The sequence below is a fragment of the Gorilla gorilla genome, chromosome 5, assembly GCF_029281585.2.
Source record: "Gorilla gorilla gorilla isolate KB3781 chromosome 5, NHGRI_mGorGor1-v2.1_pri, whole genome shotgun sequence".
Lineage (NCBI taxonomy): Eukaryota > Metazoa > Chordata > Mammalia > Primates > Hominidae > Gorilla > Gorilla gorilla.
The window spans coordinates 46,764,430-46,784,220 of record NC_073229.2 but is presented as its reverse complement, the minus strand read 5'-3'; the positions used below and the strand labels follow the sequence as shown (position 1 = coordinate 46,784,220).

Here is a 19,791-nt window from a genome sequence, read left to right as displayed (position 1 = left end):
ATTTCAACTTTGGTGAATCTGACAATTATGTGTCTTGGAGTTGCTCTTCTCGAGGAGTATCTTTGTGGCGTTCTCTGTATTTCCTGAATCTGAATGTTGGCCTGCCTTGCTAGATTGGGGAAGTTCTCCTGGACAATATCCTGCAGAGTGTTTTCCAACTTGGTTCCATTCTCCGCATCACTTTCAGGTACACCAATCAGACGTAGATTTGGTCTTTTCACATAGTCCCATATTTCTTGGAGGCTTTGCTCATTTCTTTTTATTCTTTTTTCTCTAGACTTCCCTTCTCACTTCATTTCATTCATTTCATCTTCCATTGCTGATACCCTTTCTTCCAGTTGATCGCATCGGCTCCTGAGGCTTCTGCATTCTTCACGTAGTTCTCGAGCCTTGGTTTTCAGCTCCATCAGCTCCTTTAAGCACTTCTCTGTATTGGTTATTCTAGTTATACATTCTTCTAAATTTTTTTCAAAGTTTTCAACTTCTTTGCCTTTGGTTTGAATGTCCTCCCGTAGCTCAGAGTAATTTGATCGTCTGAAGCCTTCTTCTCTCAGCTCGTCAAAATCATTCTCCATCCAGCTTTGTTCCGTTGCTGGTGAGGAACTGCGTTCCTTTGGAGGAGGAGAGGTGCTCTGCGTTTTAGAGTTTCCAGTTTTTCTGTTCTGTTTTTTCCCCATCTTTGTGGTTTTATCTACTTTTGGTCTTTGATGATGGTGATGTACAGATGGGTTTTCGGTGTGGATGTCCTTTCTGTTTGTTAGTTTTCCTTCTAACAGACAGGACCCTCAGCTGCAGGTCTGTTGGAATACCCTGCGGTGTGAGGTGTCAGTGTGCCCCTGCTGGGGGGTGCCTCCCAGTTAGGCTGCTCAGGGGTCAGGGGTCAGGGACCCACTTGAGGAGGCAGTCTGCCCGTTCTCAGATCTCCAGCTGCGTGCTGGGAGAACCACTGCTCTCTTCAAAGCTGTCAGACAGGGACATTTAAGTCTGCAGAGGTTACTGCTGTCTTTTTGTTTGTCTGTGCCCTGCCCCCAGAGGTGGAGCCTACAGAGGCAGGCAAGCCTCCTTGAGCTGTGGTGGGCTCCACCCAGTTGGAGCTTCCCGGCTGCTTTGTTTACCTAAGCAAGCCTGGGCAATGGCGGGCGTCCCTCCCCCAGCCTCGCTGCCGCCTTGCAGTTTGATCTCAGACTGCCGCGCTAGCAATCAGCGAGATTCCGTGGGCGTAGGACCCTCCGAGCCAGGTGTGGGATATAGTCTCGTGGTGCGCCGTTTTTCAAGCCGGTCTGAAAAGCGCAATATTCGGGTGGGAGTGACCCGATTTTCCAGGTGCGTCCGTCACCCCTTTCTTTGACTCGGAAAGGGAACTCCCTGACCCCTTGCGCTTCCCAGGTGAGGCAATGCCTCGCCCTGCTTCGCCTCGCGCACGGTGCGCGCACCCACTGGCCTGCGCCCACTGTCTGACACTCCCTAGTGAGATGAACCCGGTACCTCAGATGGAAATGCAGAAATCACCCGTCTTCTGCGTCGCTCACGCTGGGAGCTGTAGACCGGAGCTGTTCCTATTCGGCCATCTTGGCTCCTCCTCCCTGCATGTCTTTTATAACAACGTGGATGGAACTGGAGGCCATTGGCTTAAGTGAAATAACTCAAAAACAGAAAGCCAAATGCTAGATATTATCAATTATAAGTGCGAGCTAAACAATGGGTACATGTGGATACAGAATGAAATAATGACATTGGAGACTCCAAAAGGTGGGAAGTTGGGAAAGGGTTGAGGGATGAAAGACTACCTATTGAGGACAATGTATCCTATTTGGATGATGGATACACTGAAAGCTCAGACTTCACTATGTAAATATATCCATGGAACACAACTGCACTTCTATACCCTAAATCTGTTAAAATTTGCATTTTTCAAAAACATTTTCTTTATTTTTTTCAAAGCATCTATTTTGAACTCAAATTTCCTATACACTTAGAGGATTTGATGCCTTGTTCTCAGGGCAGGACTCCATGAAAAATAATTTAGCTTTTCATACACTTTTTTTTGTTTTCAAGAGGCAAAGTTTTGCTCTTGTTGCCCAGGCTGGAGTGCAATTGCACGATCTCGGCTCACTGTAACTTCTGCCTCCAAGTTCAAGCGATTCTCCTGCCTCACCTCCCAAGTAGCTGGGATTACAGAAACCCACCCCCAAGCCCGGCTAATTTTTTGCATTTTTAGTAGAGATGGGGTTTCACTGTGTTGGCCAGGCTGGTCTCAAACTCCTGACCTCAGGTGATCCACCCGCCTCGGCCTCCCAAAGTTCTGGGATTACAGGCATGAGCCACCACACCAAGCTCATATTCTTTTTTAATCAGCCTAATTTATTAAAACATTACATTTGTCTTCAACTACAGAAGAAACTTCTCTGGTAAACTCTTTTTTCTCTCTCTACATAAAGTTGGCTTTTATAATTACAAAATCCAAATATAGCCGCACTTACCACCATCTCCCATGTTAAGCCATAGAACTCTGATGTGAGTCTCATGTCTCCTTGCAACATTGACTTGGCCTCAATCAGCCTCTCCAGGACCTCTATAAAGTAACACCTCATAGCAGTAAGCAGGTCCTCCATAGCACCAGATCTGCCTTTGGTTGCCAAGACACTATGATTCTACAACAAACTGCAGAGAACACTAGCAGTGTTCTGCTTGGAACCTAAATCTGCACCTAGCAACCAGGACAGCACATCAGTAGGATGCCAATGTGGGAGGATAGATGGGGCTTTCTAAACATTTTCACTATTAGCACATGAAAAATGGGAAAGTACAAGGTTCTTGTTGATCCAAGGAGACTGGCCACAGAGACTGTATTCCTTCTAGGCACTAACAAGCAACCCTAAAGTATGAGAGAATTAATGTCATTTCATACATGTGCAATTCAGGAATTACTAGGAACGTGGCAGTAAAGAACTTACATGCCCATATCAATAGTCAAAGTCCTCTTAATGTAAACGTGTCTTTCTGAGGTTCTGCTAGACCTAATAATATTTAAAAATTCAAAGGTTCTTCACCTCAGCATCCCATCTTGTTTTGTTTTGGGTTAGATGAGGGGGATAAGCATGAGAGAGTTGAATTATTGTCATTAAGTTATCGATTTAACTTTCAAATGTAAAAACTCATGAAGGTTGAAGGTAATTTGGGGTTTAGGTTTTTTTAACTTTTATTTTAGGTTCATGGGTATATGTGCAGGTTTGTTATACAGGTAAACTGTGCATCACAGGGGTTTGGAGTACAGATAATTTCATCATCCAGGTAATAAGCATAGTACTCAATAGGTATTTTTTCTGATCTTCTTCCTCCTCCCACCCTCCACCGTCAAGTAGACCCCAGTGCATGTGGTTCACCTTCTAGTATCCATGTGTTCTTATGTTTAGCTCCCACTTATAAGTGAGAACATGTGGTATTTGGCTCTTTTCCATTTAGTTTGCTTAGGATGATGGCCTGCAGCTCCATCCATGGTGCTGCAAAGGAAATGACCTCATTCTTTTTATGACTGCATAGTATTCCATGGGGTCTATGTACCACATTTTCTTTACCCAATCTACTGTTGATGGGCATTTAGGTTGATTTCATGTATTTGCTGTTGTGAATAGTGCTGCAATGAACATACTCGTACATATGTCTTTATGGTAGAATGATTTATATTCCTTTGGGTATATACCCGCTAATGGGATTGCTTGGTGGAAGAGTAGTTCTGTTTTAAGTTCTTGGAGGAATCATTACACCATTTTCCACAATAGCTAAGGTAATTTACATTCCCACCAGCAGTGTATAAGCATTCCCTTTTCTCCATAACCGTGATGTATCTGTTATTAATAATTTGACTTTTTGATAATAGCCATTCCACCTGGTACGAGATGGTATCTCATTGCAGTTTTGATTTGCAGTTCCCTAATGATGAATGATATTGAGCATTTTTTCATATGCTTGGCCGCATGTGTGTCTTCTTTTGGAAAGTGTCTATTCATGTCTTTTGCTGACTTTTAAACGGCACTGTTTCTTTCTTATAAATTTAAGTTCTTTCTAGATGCCAGATATTAGACCTCTGTCAAATGCATTGTATGCAGATATTTTCTCTCATTTTGTAGACTGTATGTTTCCACTGTTGATAGTTTCTTTTACTGTGAGAAGTTCTTTAGTTTAAATAGGCCTCATTTGTCAATTTTTGTTTTTGTTGCGATTGCTTTTGGTATCTTCGGCATGAAATCTTGGCCAAGTCCTATGTCCAGAATGATATTTCCTAGGTTATCTTCAGAGTTTTTATATTAACAGTTTTCATTTTTACATTTAAGTCTTTAATTCATCTTGAGTTGATTTTTGTATGTGGTGCAAGTTTGGCATCCAGTCTCAATCTTCTGCATGGAGCTAGTCACTTATCTCAGCACCCTTTATAAAATGGGGAGTCCTTTCCCCATTGCTTGTTTTTGTCAGCTTTGTTGAAGATCAGATATTTGTAGATGTGTGGCATTATTTCTGGGTTCTCTATTCTATTCCATTGGTCTATATATCTGTTTTTGTACCGGTATCATGCTGTTTTGGATACTGTAGCCCTCTGGTATCATTTGAGTAAGGTGATGCCTCTAACTTTGTTCTTTTTTCTTAGGATTGCCTTGGCTATTAGGGCTCTTTTTAAATTCCATATATATTCTAAAATAGTTTTTTTCTAATGCTGTGAACAATGTCATTGGTAGTTTGATAGCAAATTGCATTGAATCTATAAATTGCTTTGGCCGGTGTGGTCATTGTAATGATACTGATTCTTAGTATCCATCAGCATGGGATGTTTTTTCCATTTACTTGTGTCACTTCTGATTTCTTCTAGCAGTGTTTTGTAATTGTCATTGTAGAGATGTTTTACCTTTTAGGTTAGCAGTATTTCTAGGTATTTTATTCTTTTTGTGGCAGTTGTGAATGGGATTGCATTCCTGATTTAGGCCTCCGCTTAGATGTTGTTTATGTATGGGAATGCTAAATTTTTGTACATTTACTTTATATCCTGAAACTTATCTAAAGTTGTTTATCAGATCAACGAGCTTTTGGACCAAGATTATGGGGTTTTCTTTATATAGAATCATGTCTTTTGCTACCAAGAATAGTTTAACTTCTCTTTCTATTTGGATGTCTTTCATTTCTTTCTCTTGCCTGATTGCTCTGGCCAGGACTTCCAGTACTATGTTGAATAGGAGTGGTGAGAGAGGGCATCCATGTCTTGTGCCGGTTTTCAAGGAGAATGCTTCCAGCTTTTGCCCATTCAGTATGATGTTGGCTGTGGGTTTTTTATAGATTGCTCTTATTGTTTTGAAGTATGTTCCTTCAATGCCTAGTTTATTGAGGGTTTTTAACATGAAGGGATGTTGAATTTTATTGAAAGCCTTTTCTGCATGTATTGAGATAATCATGTGGTTTTTGTTTTCATTTCTGTTTATGTGATGAATCACATTTATTGATTTGCATATGTTGAACCAACCTTTCCTATCAGGGATAAAGCCTACTTGATCATCGTGGGCTTTTTCCCTGGGACACAAGGGATCATGGTAGGCTTTTTCCCTGGGATGCAAATGATCACACCCTAATCTGTGGAGCCTGTGATTATACATTACTTTACATTGCAAAAGGACTTTATAGATGTGATGAAATTCAGAATCTTGAGATGGGGATACTATCCTGGATTAGGCAGGTGATCTGATATAATCACACGTGTCCATATAAGAGGGGGGCCAGAGGTCAAAGGGAGGATACTCTGCTGCTGACTTTAAATATAGAGGAATGGGCCATGAGCCAAGGAATGTAGGTTACCTCTAGACAACAGAAAAGGTGAGGAAACAGCTATTTCATCAAAAAGCTAAGAAATTAGGTTTTTATGTGCTGTTGGATTTGGTTTGCTAGTATTTTGTTGAGGAGAATCAAGGTAATTTGAAAGATCTTCAAATTTCAAGGATTTACACTCCTGCCAAATGACTCCTCAAACCCATAGCCAGTCACTGTTCTTCACCATTGCCCCACTCTCAAGCACAATACAAAAACTTTCCATTTCCCGAGTGGGTAAAGAAATATGATGTTATAACTAAATAAATATTTGTCAACAATATTACCATGCCTTGGTGTTATCTATTCCATGCATTTCTAGTGAATTGTTCATTAGGAAACCCCACTACTTTATTCAAAGTTTTGGTCATTTGACCTAAGATAAACAAAGTTATCTACTCCTCCCAAAGAAAAGTGTCAGATATGTTAAGATCGTCTCAGTTTGCCAACAGTAAGAAAATTTTTTTTTTTGAGACGGAGTCTCGCTCTGTTGCCCAGGCTGGAGTGCAGTGGCACCAAGCTCCGCCTCCCGGGTTCACGCCATTCTCCTGCCTCAGCCTCCTGAGTAGCTGGGACTACAGGTGCCCGCCAACACGCCCAGCTAATTTTTTTGTATTTTTAATGGAAACGGGGTTTCACCGTGTTAGCCAGGATGGTGTGGACCTCCTGACCTTGTGATCTGTCCATCTCGGCCTTAAGAAGTATGGAGACATATAAAAAAGATATATGAGCCAACTGGAAGGGGTCCTCTCTAGCCAAAACAGTGACCATTTCAGCATCAAAATAATGACAGAATGAAATAATAATGCATAAGACCATATTATGATATATAGGTAGACACATAGATAAATAATACCTGATACCCACACGTACACCCACACACACACAGGAACAAAGGAAAGCTATTCCTTCATATAGAATGCCAACTCTATTAGTTTTCCATTGTTGCTATAACAAATTACTACAAATTTGGTGTTTAAAATAACAAAAATGTCATATATCTGGAGATAGGAATACTAAATTGGGTCTACAGGGCTGCATTTCTTCTGTAGGCTTTCGGAGAGAATCTGTTTTCTCAACTACTCCAGCTTCTAGAAGCAACCTGTTTTCCTTGGCTCATGGCCCATTCCTCTTTCTTTAAAGTCAGCAGCAGACTATCTTCTCTCTGACCTCTGGCCTCCCTCTTATATGAACACATATGACTATGTCAGCCCACCTGGCTAATCCAGGATAATAATCCCAACTCAAGGTTCTGAATTTAATCACATCTATAAAAATCCTTTTGCCATGTAAAGTAACATATAATAACAAGTCCCAGAGATTAGGGTGTGATCATTTGTGACAAGGAGAGGAAGTATTTAGCCTGCCACACAAACTAATAAGTTTAGAAGGAATGATGGAACTTTAAGAATCATTATTTGGAAACCACTATATTAATAATAGTAAAAATTAGTAATAATAGTAATAAAAAATAACGACTGGCCTACATATGGCAGATACTGCCCAGTGCTCTAGGAGAATGACATTGTCGCTGATGTTCTTCATGCACCAATGGCCTGTTAAAGGTACAGTGGCCCAAAACACTTCTCAGCCATTGGTTGAGCCTTGAGGAATTTACAACCTTATTTGAATAAGCATAATTGCTGCAAATATGAAATGTTTGGTTGAGGTATGAGTGACACATTTTAATCTTGAAGGAAAAGTTCTTGTGAACATCCTCAGGACAGTAAGAGAGTAAGATAAATTCAGTGTGGTTCAAATATTAGGTGTTAAAACAAAGAATAGGAGAAAATGAAGACCTTCCCATGACAAGTTGCAAAGAGCCAAGAAATGTGCATACTGAATCCTCACCTTCTTGTTTTAAAGAGTTCAGATGTCTATAGGGAGGAACAATTGCCTAATGATTAAGAACAAACTATGAAGTTAGAAAGCCCATATTTGAATCCAAGCTTCATCACTTACTAGCTCTGTTGTGGTCAGTTTTCTCATGCAGACAATAGAGACTATGATATTATTGTTGCCTCCCAATAGTTATCCCATCTCACCTACACTGTGTAGCATGTGCTTTGGATGAAATTAACCCCACCCCCAGTGCAGGAGCAAGAGTGACTTTATTTTAAATGCTAATCTGCCATGTAACTTCTGAATAACCCTGAGTCCCTACAAGATGTTAAGTTGATATATTACTCTTTATGTAGGAACATGTATTCACTGTAAGTTTCCTCCAAAACAACCCTTGACGCTGTTTTAGGAAGCATAGTCCATGGCACCTGTAGCTACCTACATGTTTCTTTCAGAGCAAGTATACTTTCCTCAAAAGATAAGCCCTAGATCTGGAGGACTGCAGTGCAAAATCTAACTATGTTGTGGCCACCCAAGACAACATATATGTCTGTAAATTCCTTTAGTAAATCACCCCAAACCAACAAGATAGATTTGTCTGCCTTCTTCTTTGATTTATCTGCTCTTTGCGCATTCGAGGGATGGCTTTGCATATATGGCCCTTGCACTGAAAACCTGGCTTCAGAAGTGGCCCCCAATTAATCTCAGCCAATCATTGCATTTTCGCCCCTTGTCCCAAACATGTTGCCAGGAATGTGCAGACAACTTATGCTTCAGTATGAAGCTCTGTATAAAGAGCCATTTTTGCTCATTGATTATAGGATGATATCCAACCTCTTGAATGTGAACAAGGAAGCATATAGGCCTGATGATTGCTGACAACATTTCGTGATTGTGAGGAGAATCAACTTGATGACAAATCCAATACATGGAAGAGGACATAGCTGAGGAAACTGCAGAGATATTGATCCAGAGCACTGATCAAGCTATACCTGAAGCCCACACTACTGCTGAACTTTTTGGTTTTATAAGCAATAAATCCCCCTTATTTGTTAAAAACAATTATTTTGTTAAAGTAAATGGCCGGCCTGTACTCTTCAAAACTATAAGGTGCATTGAAGAGACAGACAGACTGAGGAATGGTTCCCAATTAAAGAGAAAAAAGAGACATCACACTGCCACCTTATGATCCTGGATTAGATACTTTTTTAGGAAATATTCTTGTGACAACCTAGGGGAACATGTGCATTACAGCATAATAGTTTAGAAAAAAAAATTTAAATGCATATTAACATTAGTATAAAGTGAGAATGATAAACCATACATGTTGAAATGCTAAGATTTTTTAAATCTGGTGAAGCTCAATGGTAAGTCTTTCTACTATTTTTATAACTTTTCTGTGAGTTTTTTTGTGATTGTTGGATGATACTTGGTATATAATCACTTGTATTTGAAACTTATGTTTGGAATCATGTAATGTTTTCATAATATATGATCACTAATCACCTTTCCAGCCTCACATATGTAAAATAGGAGATATGAACCTGAGCTACATAGCAGAATACAGACGGAGTGTACCTAGGCTGGAAGCCAGAGCTACTTTCGGTGGTTACCTGGATGACATATTTGTGCCAACAATTCTGTACTGCAGAGTTAAAATAAGGAAAGATAATTGAGCATGTATATAAGAATATGCTGCACAGCAACAAGTATAAGATACAGTGGACAAAGACTGGGAGACATCTGTCTGAATGGGGAGGAGAAATTTACAGGGCAAAAGAAGCTGATGCTTCCATGAGGTTAGCCTTCATTCCTATCTGGGAAAAAGCTGGCTTCACTGTTAGTTCTTCAGTAAAGTTGCTTGCTGTACAAATTCATGTGTGCTTTGGAAATCCCAGTTCACAAATGTTTTCATAAGGTTTAGGGCTGACAAGGGGAGCATCTCAGGGCTTCTATTTTGCCTTCAGTGTTGTTGACATAGGAATGGGTCGTCAGAGCTAAAAATGTATTGTCCTTACCCTGATTTTTTCACATACAAGTTGCCAGAAGTTATACAAGCCACCTATTTTCTTCCCTTCAGTTTGATAAAGTGAGAAAACTCATTCCTGTTGTCCTATCTGTGATAATACTGCATAAAGTTTGTTCGACTGATTTGAAAAGTACAAAACAATAAAAACAGTAATACTAGTGTTAATCTTTGGTGGAATTTTTGGTAACTGATCTATTTCTCAGATTACAAATTACACAGCACAGGCTAATATGGCTAGGATTCAACATTAGATATGCTATAATTATAACCTCCCAAAAGAAAACAAAAAGTCTATACATATAAAAGAAAATGTTTATGTTTTGTAAGAGAAAAAGGAGAAAAGAGCACAGAAAGTTAAAAAGCAAAAAAAAAAAAAAAAAAAAAAGAATTTAGATAGTGAGAAGTGGTATCAATAAAATGGCAAAATAGGACTTTCCAGTGCCAGTTGGCCCCCCAGGTCAGACTCTGTAGCCCCAAGACCCATGCCAGTACCCAAGGACCTAGCCTCCAGACCAGTACATATAAGCTGGGCCCCATAAACCCGGACTCCAGACCAGCCCCCAAGGCAGTTAAGCTCCACTCTAGCACCACACCAGCTCCAGGCTTCAGGGGGATGGTCCCCACTGCTCTAGGCTCCAGTGGACCTAAAGTCCAGGCCCACACCAGTAGATATCACCTCATACCTTACATCAGTTAGAATGTCTATTACGAAAAAAGACAAAGGATAACAGATGTTGAGAAGAATATGCAGAAAAGGGAATCCTTATACACTGTTTTTGGAAATGTAAATTAGGACAGCCATGATGAAAAACACTGTGAAGGTTCCTAAATAAATTAAAAATATTGCCAAACAGGGTGGCTCACAACTGTAATCCCAGCACTTTGGAAGCCGAGGTGGGCAGATCATCCGAGGTCAGGAGTTTGAGACCAGCCTGGCCAACATGGTGAAACTGCATATCTACTAAAAATACAAAAATTACCTCGGTGCAGTGGCACACACCTGTAGTCCCAGCTATTCAGAAGGCTGAGGCAGGAGTATCACTTGAACCCGGGAGGCAAAGTTTGCAGTGAGCAGAGATCCCACCACTGCACTCCAGCCTGGGAAACAGAGCAAGACTCCATCTCAAAAAATTAAGTTAAATTAAATATATAAATTAAAAATAAATGAATAAAAATAGAACTACCGTATGATCCATTTGTATACATTCTAGGTATATATCCAAAAGAATTAAATCACTATGTTGAAAAGCTATCTGCACACCCATCTTTATGACAGCAAATTCATAATAGCCAAGGTATTGAATCAAAGTGTCTGTCAATGAATGAGTGAATAAAGAAAGTGTAGTATATATATAATAGAATCCTATTCTGCCTGAAAACAAGAAGGAAGTCTTAATATTCTCAACAACATGGCAAACCTGAAGACATTTTGCTAAGTAAAATAAGCCAGGCACAGAAAAACAAATACTGCATGATCTCATATGTGAAATCGACATAAAATGAATCATAGAAGCACAGAGTAGCAGAAAGATGCTTGTCAGGGGTTAGCAGTGGAGAGAAATAGGGAAAATGGGGAGATATTGGTCAAAGGGTACAAAGTTTCAGATGGAAGGAACAAATTCAAGAGATCTGTTCTACGGTATGGTGACTATAGCTAATAATACTGTACTGCATAGTTGAAACCTGCTAAGATAACAGATCCTAAATGTTCTCACCACAAAATAGGTAAGTATGTGAGTTAATGATCTGTTAATTAGCTTGAATAATAATTGCATAATTAGGCATATGTCAAAACATTATGCTGTATATTATAAATAAATACATTTTTTTCACTTATCCTTAATAAAGATGGGGGGGGGGGATATTTGAGTAGGTGAGAAACCAGGATGCTACAGGAAGTGCTCCAAATCGCAAGATTTCCATAGTAGAAAACAGTTGAAAGGGCTAAGTTATGTTCTTTAAGTTTTTAAAAATGTGTTTTTATGTGATGTTTTACCCTATGTGGTCCCAATTGCTTGCTAAAAGTCATTTTACATACATTATTCTTGGTTCTTCATTTCTTGGGTAAGGTTAAGGACAAGGGCACATGCCTCATATTTTTCATGCCTAGTTAGAAATAAAGGAAGAGTCAGAGATGCACAAGGAAGATAAAGTCAGCAGAATCAATGCAATTGCAAGTCACACTAGAAATTGGAGGGAAGTTCTGAGATGCGTTTTTATTTTTATAATAATTTAGGAAATAGTGTGTGAATCAATCATATCTAAATCTCACAGGCCTCAAAAGCTACAGCTGACATTTGAGTTATAGAGAAAACTCAGGCATTGCAAGTACGTTACTTTATACTGAATTCTCCTTTAGCCATTTTTCCGCTTCATTTGACTATGACTGTCAGTTTAAATTGCTCTAGGTATAGCGCAATTATTTCAAATGAAGATGGTTGACAATAATATATAAAACAAAATGATTACTTCTATAAAATAGATTTCTTTATGTGAAACACATATATTGACATACATAATATACTTATTAACCATAAATACTCAAATTAGATCAAGCTTTAAAATAAAAATAAGCTATCATTTTCCATATGACAGTTTATATCATAAAATTTTTCCAATATATTTTCACATAATTCTTTCATACACCCATTGGCTTCAAGTCATTTTCAGAGCCTCTCTATTTGCCTCAAATGTTCTCCTTAGTTCCTTAGGTAATGCAGTTGCTCCAAGCACTTACCTCACCTAAGTATACCTAGCCTGTGATGACCATTTCTTTGTAAGCTCCATAGCTCAGCTTTACCAGCTCCTTTTACTTCCTATATATTTCTCACTGCCTTGCAAAAAAGAGGGATCTCAGATGCTGACTTCTGCTACACTGTTTCAAAGCCTCTCTTACTACAATTCATAAAACTTATTGTCCTACTATTGATACTGGATATGAAAGAATATGGACCAAAATTCCTCTCAAAATTTACTATCCGACAAAGAATAAGCATTGTTGGAGAAAAGGATTTGAAGTATTTTGCTGCATATTTAACTAAACTAAAGATAGAAGACAAAAGTATTCTGCCCAAAAAGCAAGAAATTAAAAGACATATTGTAGAGATTTTTAAATTGAGAGTATCATCTTTTCATAGGAATTACAGCTTCGCTTCTATCAAGATTTACAACAAATTTCATGCCTTATTTTCAATCAAGAAAAGTCTGTCTTGGATACATTAGGTTTGTACCATGGAAAAACATCACTATAGATGTTTTATCTTGATTTTACATAGCTGTTTTCTCCACAAGTGAATGGTATTTAGGCTGACTGTGTTTTATTCCTACCTGTTACCAGGAACTCCATGACCTTGTTAGAGTACATGCTCAGCAAGTGCTAACAGAGTGAGTGAATAAAAGAATGGCTGATAAATAAATAGAAGGATGAATCATTGTGAGGGGAGACTCTGTTATATTGTTAATATGACACATACACAGGCTCATTCCCACCCCATTAGTCTCTTCACTGCCCCTCTTACATCTTTGTTTCTGAGGGTGTAGATTAGAGGGTTAAGACTAGGTGTGACAACAGTATAAAAGAGGGCAATGAAATTGCCTTGATCTTGAGAATTTCCTGATGATGGCTGGAGATATATGCACATGGCCGGAATGAAAAAGAGAGATACAGCCATAAGATGAGCTCCACATCTTCCAAACACTTTCTGAAGCCCAGTGGTTGACTGCATCCTCAGTACAGCTCGGATGATGGCACCATAAGAAGTGAGAATGAGGATGAGAGGTATGAGAACAAATATGGAGCTTGTGACCATGAGGGTCAGCTCATTGGCATGGGTATCAACACACGATAATCGCAGAAGTGCTGGAACTTCACAGAAAAAGTGATCTACTTGGTGGTGTCCACACAGAGGTACCCAGAAGGTGAAGGAGGAATGAAGTGCTGAGTTGGTAAAACCACTTACCCAAGAAGCCACAGCCAGCAGGTGGCAGAAACGAGGGTGCATGAGGACAGTGTAATGCAAAGGTCTACACACAGCTGCATAACGGTCATAGGACATCACCACCAGTAGGACACACTCTGTGGTTCCCAGTGCGAGAACAAAGTAAAGTTGAACCATGCAACCAGCATAAGAGATGGTCTTTTCCGGGCCCCAGAGATTCACCAGCAACTGAGGGATAGAGCTGGTGGTGTAGCAGAGATCCAGAAATGAGAGGTTTGAAAGGAAGAAGTACATTGGTGTGTGGAGATGGGAGTCCACGTATGACAGGATGATGATGAACAGGTTTCCTGTCAGTGTCATCAAGTAGAAGATCAAGACAACCACAAAGATAACTACTTCCAGATGAGGCCAATTAGAAAATCCAACTAAAATAAAGTACCCCTCAGAGCTAGCATTGACTTTTCCATCATCAATCATTTCCTATTACCTGAGAGAAAAAAAAGAAAGGTAAACTCAAAAAAAGAGTAAACAAATGATCCAAAAATATCAGCACACACGAATAAAAAATAAAAGCCAGTTTGAAGGGCTTCCCATCATTTAATTGTAGGACAATTTAACCATTAGTAGTAATGAATTTAACAAAAGAAGAATTATAAAGCTCATACTGATATAAAAAGTAAAAGAATAAATAAATGAATGGTGAAGATAAAGCTATTCCTTACAGTAGATCCCCAATTAACAAATATAGAAGGGGTGATGGTGTTAAGAAAAACATAAATGATTGCAAAAACTAGTGGATAAAAATTTGATGGGGAACAGAATATGTACAAATATCTAAAATAGTCTAAAATATCTCCTCACAACTTTCTTGTTAATTTCAAACTGAAAAACAGTAAAGTTTATAGTAGAAAAACCTGTCAGACACCACCATAACCAGTGATTTTATTGATCTTAAGATCACCTGTATTTGCACAAACCAACATCATGAGCCTGCTGTGATGATGCTCTGAACAGGACATGCTGTCACTTCAGTGATATTTGTGTTAAAAATTCTAATAATGAAGACTAATTCTAATAACGAAGACACATGAGAAAAACTCAAATTGAGAGAAGTAGCTTGCCTATACAATTCAGAAGTATCAAGTTTAAGTAGAAAAACAAAGGGTGAGGAACTGGTCCAGATGAAAAGAGACTAGTGAGATGTGATTTCTCAGTGTACAATCCTGGATTTTTTCAAAAACTAGCTATTAACAAAATTATTGAGACAATTCAAGAAATCTCAGAGTGGACTATGGATTAGATAATAATATTGTGCCCATATTAAGTTTGCTGATTTGGGTACTGTGCTGGACTTATGTAAAGTAACATCCTTTTTCTTAGACAAAAAACACTGAATAAAGTATTTGGCGTAAAGGAACGTGTCATCTCCAACTTACTCTCAACTAGTCCAGAAAAAGAGATAGATAGATAGATAGATAGATAGATAGATAGATAGATAGATAATAGATAGATAGTTGATAGATTATATAACAAAGCTTTGGGGGAAAATGTAAACTAATACTCAATCTGGTAAAAGGGTAAATGTTAGTCTTTTGTACTACTTTTTTGCAACTCTTCTCTAAGTTTGAAATTTTACCATAATAAAAAGTCACAAAAATACAAAATAATTTTTTAATTTTATATTTTATTCAGATGTTTGCCTTATTATAGAAAAATAACTATCAAGTTCTCATTCATTTTAGGGTGACATCTAGGTAAATGGTAATTGAAGGAAATTCCTAACCTAGCTAAGGAAGATAATTTCCATAAAACACAAAATCTTTCTTTGTTAATAAATAAGGAACTTTAGTTTTCTTTTCAGCATTTTCAGGTTATTTTCTTAAATGTGATTGTGGAAAACGTAATCATTGCAATCACAATAATCTTACATATGGATGAAAAGATAGGTGGAAAATATTGAATTTAGTCATTTCAAAATGTTCACCTAAAGAAAAAATGTTTAGCTTCAATTAGATAAGAATCTTATCTTCTGATGTGTTTACTTGGACTCAAAATGTATTTCTAAACTGAAAAATTGAATACAAGTAGAGAAGACACAGACACTTGCTTATCAATATATGGGTATTCATGATACGAACTAAGGTAAAAATCTGGGGAGAACAGTGATAGAATGCTTTCTAAAGGATGTGTGACTATAACTGAATTTGAAAAGATTCAAACTTTACAGAAAGGAAAGGAAGATAAAAATTCAGTGAGAGAACAGAGAAGGAAGCAAAAGTGGGAGGGGCAGGAAAATGGAGGAGAACCTAAGTGTAGTTCTTAGAGTTGCAGGTGTGTCTATCGCAGGGTTCAAGAAGCTGAACCACAGGGCCTGAAGAAGGTTTCTACATGATGTATTTTTCTCCAGGACAATAATTTAGATAGTATATAAATTCTGAGCATGAGCTATAATTAGTACACATTTATTCTCCAAGTTAGAGAGTTCTAAATATTTAATGAATCATTAAGTGGCTGTTCATCATTTAATACATTGTGCCCAGTGAATCTCATGTTACTTTTTTTGTTAAAAATAAAATATATCTTACAAATAGTTATGACTCCTAGGTGATGCTTTTTCTCCAGTGAGTTTTCAATCTTTCATAGAAAAAAATGATACTTATTTTTGTTATATAGTTATTGTGTCAGGCATAGCAACCCACCATTTAAATACCCCATTTTCTCTGAATTCTTTGCCTCATCCAGCTTTGCCACATGCCCTCTATTTCATTCCTTCCACAGTCAGTTATTTTTCTTATACCTCCCAATTGGCTATGGCACAGGAAGAAAGAAATCATTGTGGGGCCACCTGTGATTGCCTCTTTTGGGGGTCTCTTAATCGCTCATGTTTTATAAATGCATTGCCTGAAAGAAATGTCAGAAGTAGCTAATTGGTTGAGTTTCAGCAGAAAAGTCTGGAACATTCAGTTTGGTCCCAAGATTAAAAGATTGACCTCAGACCTTTTAACAGACTTGGTAATGTAAATAATCACTAGACAGTTGTTACACTAATCTAGATTACTTTCAACAACTTAAACAACCATCCAGGAAAATCAGTCTGCACATTGTTTTAAAAGAAAATTTTAAAAGCTATAGCTGAATCAAAAAACAGCAATAGTCAAAGAGTAAATCATGAAGATTACTTGACTTAGAGGTCACAGCCCTTGAGGGAAGATGAAAATTTTCCAAGAGATTTTTAAAAATTTCTCTAGAATAGGAGATAATACATCATGAGAAATATGAACACAAATGTTATAGTTACCTTCTCTCATGCAGATAAAATTTTCTTCTTTCTTGTACAGTTGCCTCGATAATTTATTACATTAACTAAAACAACATTTAGCTGTGAGATATCTTTGCCAATTGCATGACCCATCCTTCAGCAATCTTACATAGAGAGGTTAAAATGAGATATGAGATAAGAAGCAAACAAACAAAAACTTACCAGATGCAAGCAAGGAAAAGGTAGGAATTTTTCTGGGTTAATTTTCTTCTTACTGGTGGAGCAGAAAATAAAAGCCTTATCAAAAGCCATATCAAAAGTTTAAGTTATCCTTAACACAAAGAAAGGATAAATGCTTGAGGTGATGGATACCCCATTTAGCATGCTGTGATTATTACACATTGTATGCCTGTATCAAAAATACCTGGGTCGGGCACCGTGGCTCACACCTGTAATCCTGACACTTTGGGAGGCCAAGGTGGGTGGATCTCTGGAGCCCAGAAGTTCGAGACTAGCCTGGGCAATGAAGTGAGACCATGTCTCTACAAAAAATAAAACGAAAGAAATTATCAAAAAAAATCTCATGTACCCCATAAATGCATACACCTATTGCATACCCACAAAAATTAAAAGTTAAAAGTTGCTTTCATGGACTAGGAATAAGTGATCCTCTCTAGTTTTGGAAATCAGGCATAATGGAGGGAGAAAATAATCTCTTTTCCCCATCCCCATGTCACTGGCCAAGTTTTTTTATTCTTATCATAATATTTCTTTATACACTTACCTAGTACTTAAGCAGTACTCAAACAATGCCTTTCACTCTGTCCTTCCTGTATCTGTCCACATTCCCTGTATATTGTCTTCCTAGCTGATGCCCTCATCAGGCACAGACTGATCTGATCTCTGATTTTGATCACCTTGAAATCACCAACATAAATGCCTACACTTCCCTCATCTACTACATCAATTAGGAAAACAGTCTGAATGTAGCTATGACTATCATTGCTACAGAAGAGAAAGCTCTGAGTCTACTAAAAAAATTTAGTTTTACCCAAAAGATAAACTTATTAGAGCTTTCAGTGTATCAAGAGATGGGTCTTTATCTTAGAGTCAATGGGCCCTTTTTGGAAACAAAAGAATGTGACTTGCTTTCCTTGACTTGGGCCACTGGGAGGGTAAATCCCAAAGTAGCAATTAATGCCCTTCAAGGAGTTATCCTGGTTAGAACAGTTTCTCAGTGATGTTCTTGGCATGATGCCACATTGTTGTACTAAGATGACAAGGAGTCTATAGTCCAGCCATAGCAGAGAAAAATGCTTTGAGCTGTATCTGCAGGGAAGGGAATGGGTTATCTTGAGTTACCTGAAACCTCTTCCCCAATTCTTCAGTATGCTAGAGGCCAAATTTGAGATATAGCTTGTTAGGTAGTCTAATTTGGGAATGGGAAAAGGCATGAAACATTTTTTAAAAGGAAATATAATGACTACATTATACATATGTGTTTTATTAATTTGAATTCTTTAATTGTGTCTAACATCTCTAAAATTCAAGGCCAAGTTCAGCCCTGCAAAAGTGTTAAAAATTACCTTTGAAGACCATTCAAACTATACTCAGAAGGTTCACTACCAAACTCAGAAAACTTTTAACAAAATTATTTAATATTTCCAAAATATTGTTATCAATAATTTCTTTTGATGTCTTGTTAAAAGCTTTGCTGAAATATATAAAAAAGTTAAATTAGCTGTGATAGCTAGCCTACATCCCATGTTTAAAAAAAAAAGCACATCGTGAGTTTATAAACTAATGAAGATTTTTCAGTTGTTACATTGTGTCTAGGTGATATATTCCATGTGTACCAAACAAAGTCTTGGTATGAAAATCAAGTCACATTTACAATACAATTATATTTTAAAGTCAGTACTTTTAAGAGCATGATCAGGTATTTTCCTGTCCACTTATGTGAAGCAACTAAAACGGTCTTGGCTTCAGTAGTCTTGATTGCTGTGAAAACTCCATGTGAAAAATACGTAAACATTATCCTCGATGCCTAGTGCATAATCATTCAATATATGTTAGCTGCTATTACCATTATAGTGAATTTTAATTTGAACTGATATTTTAACAAGGCATTCTATATTATTTCTTCATCCTTTATTTTAGATATTTAAAATATTAAAAATAAACCCTTATGTTCCCATCATTCAGAATCATCAACCATAACTTTTGTCATTTTTATTTTCAGAATTTTTAGCACATAAAGTATCACAGATAAAGTTCATATCCCCTTCAACTGTCACTCTCTGACCCAACACTAAATCCAGAGACAACTACCATGAGCTTGGTATATATCATTCCAGTTTACTTTAAAATATATTAAATATTATTTTTAAGATAAATATGATTAAATAGTCATATAATCATATGTCTAAACTTCTCTATCTTATTGGAGAGGAGTTTGACCAGTGATCCTACAACCTGTGGGGACTAGCAGAATTCAATCAGTTATCAAAATCCAGGAAATGTCTGATATCCTGGTCTGTAGGAGATTGTACCAAGCTCCAATATTTTTCATGTTTTGGTAACTAAAATTGTAGGAGAGTTTTTGGCCCCTGCCAATCTACTGGGTGCCAGCAAATGTTAACATTTTTAGGTGTGATGTTAGTAACTTGTGAAAATACAGCTGGCATAACATGATTTAATTACAGCAAAGTATTTCTAAGGAAGCAACCCTCAACTTTTTTCTCTACAATACACACTCAGATAAATAAAACACATTGAAAGTCACATCTGAGGAATCAAAAGGAATAAAAGACACTAAATGATCTCTGTTGAGCTTCTGTTAATTTGAGTGCTTTGTATGGGAGGAATGTGAATTAGAG

General features: G+C 37.7%; 1 protein-coding gene across 1 annotated transcript; it reads right to left on the bottom strand.

Annotated features, from left to right (window-relative positions):
• Positions 1–11,251: 11,251 nt before the first annotated feature.
• On the bottom strand, positions 11,252–17,934 carry OR2J3 (olfactory receptor family 2 subfamily J member 3). Its single transcript, XM_055389863.1, has 4 exons — positions 17,697–17,934; positions 17,337–17,454; positions 17,135–17,186; positions 11,252–14,140 (listed from the first exon to the last, which is right to left on the bottom strand). Exon 4 carries the CDS (start codon positions 14,128–14,130, stop codon positions 13,195–13,197), a length of 936 nt encoding a protein of 311 aa, XP_055245838.1. The 5' UTR covers positions 14,131–14,140; positions 17,135–17,186; positions 17,337–17,454; positions 17,697–17,934; the 3' UTR covers positions 11,252–13,194.
• Between the last annotated feature and the right edge of the window lie 1,857 nt (positions 17,935–19,791).

Coding starts and splice junctions, on each gene's coding strand:
- OR2J3 (XM_055389863.1), bottom strand. CDS start 14,130: ATGATTGATGATGGAAAAGTCAATGCTAGCTCTGAGGGGTACTTTATT.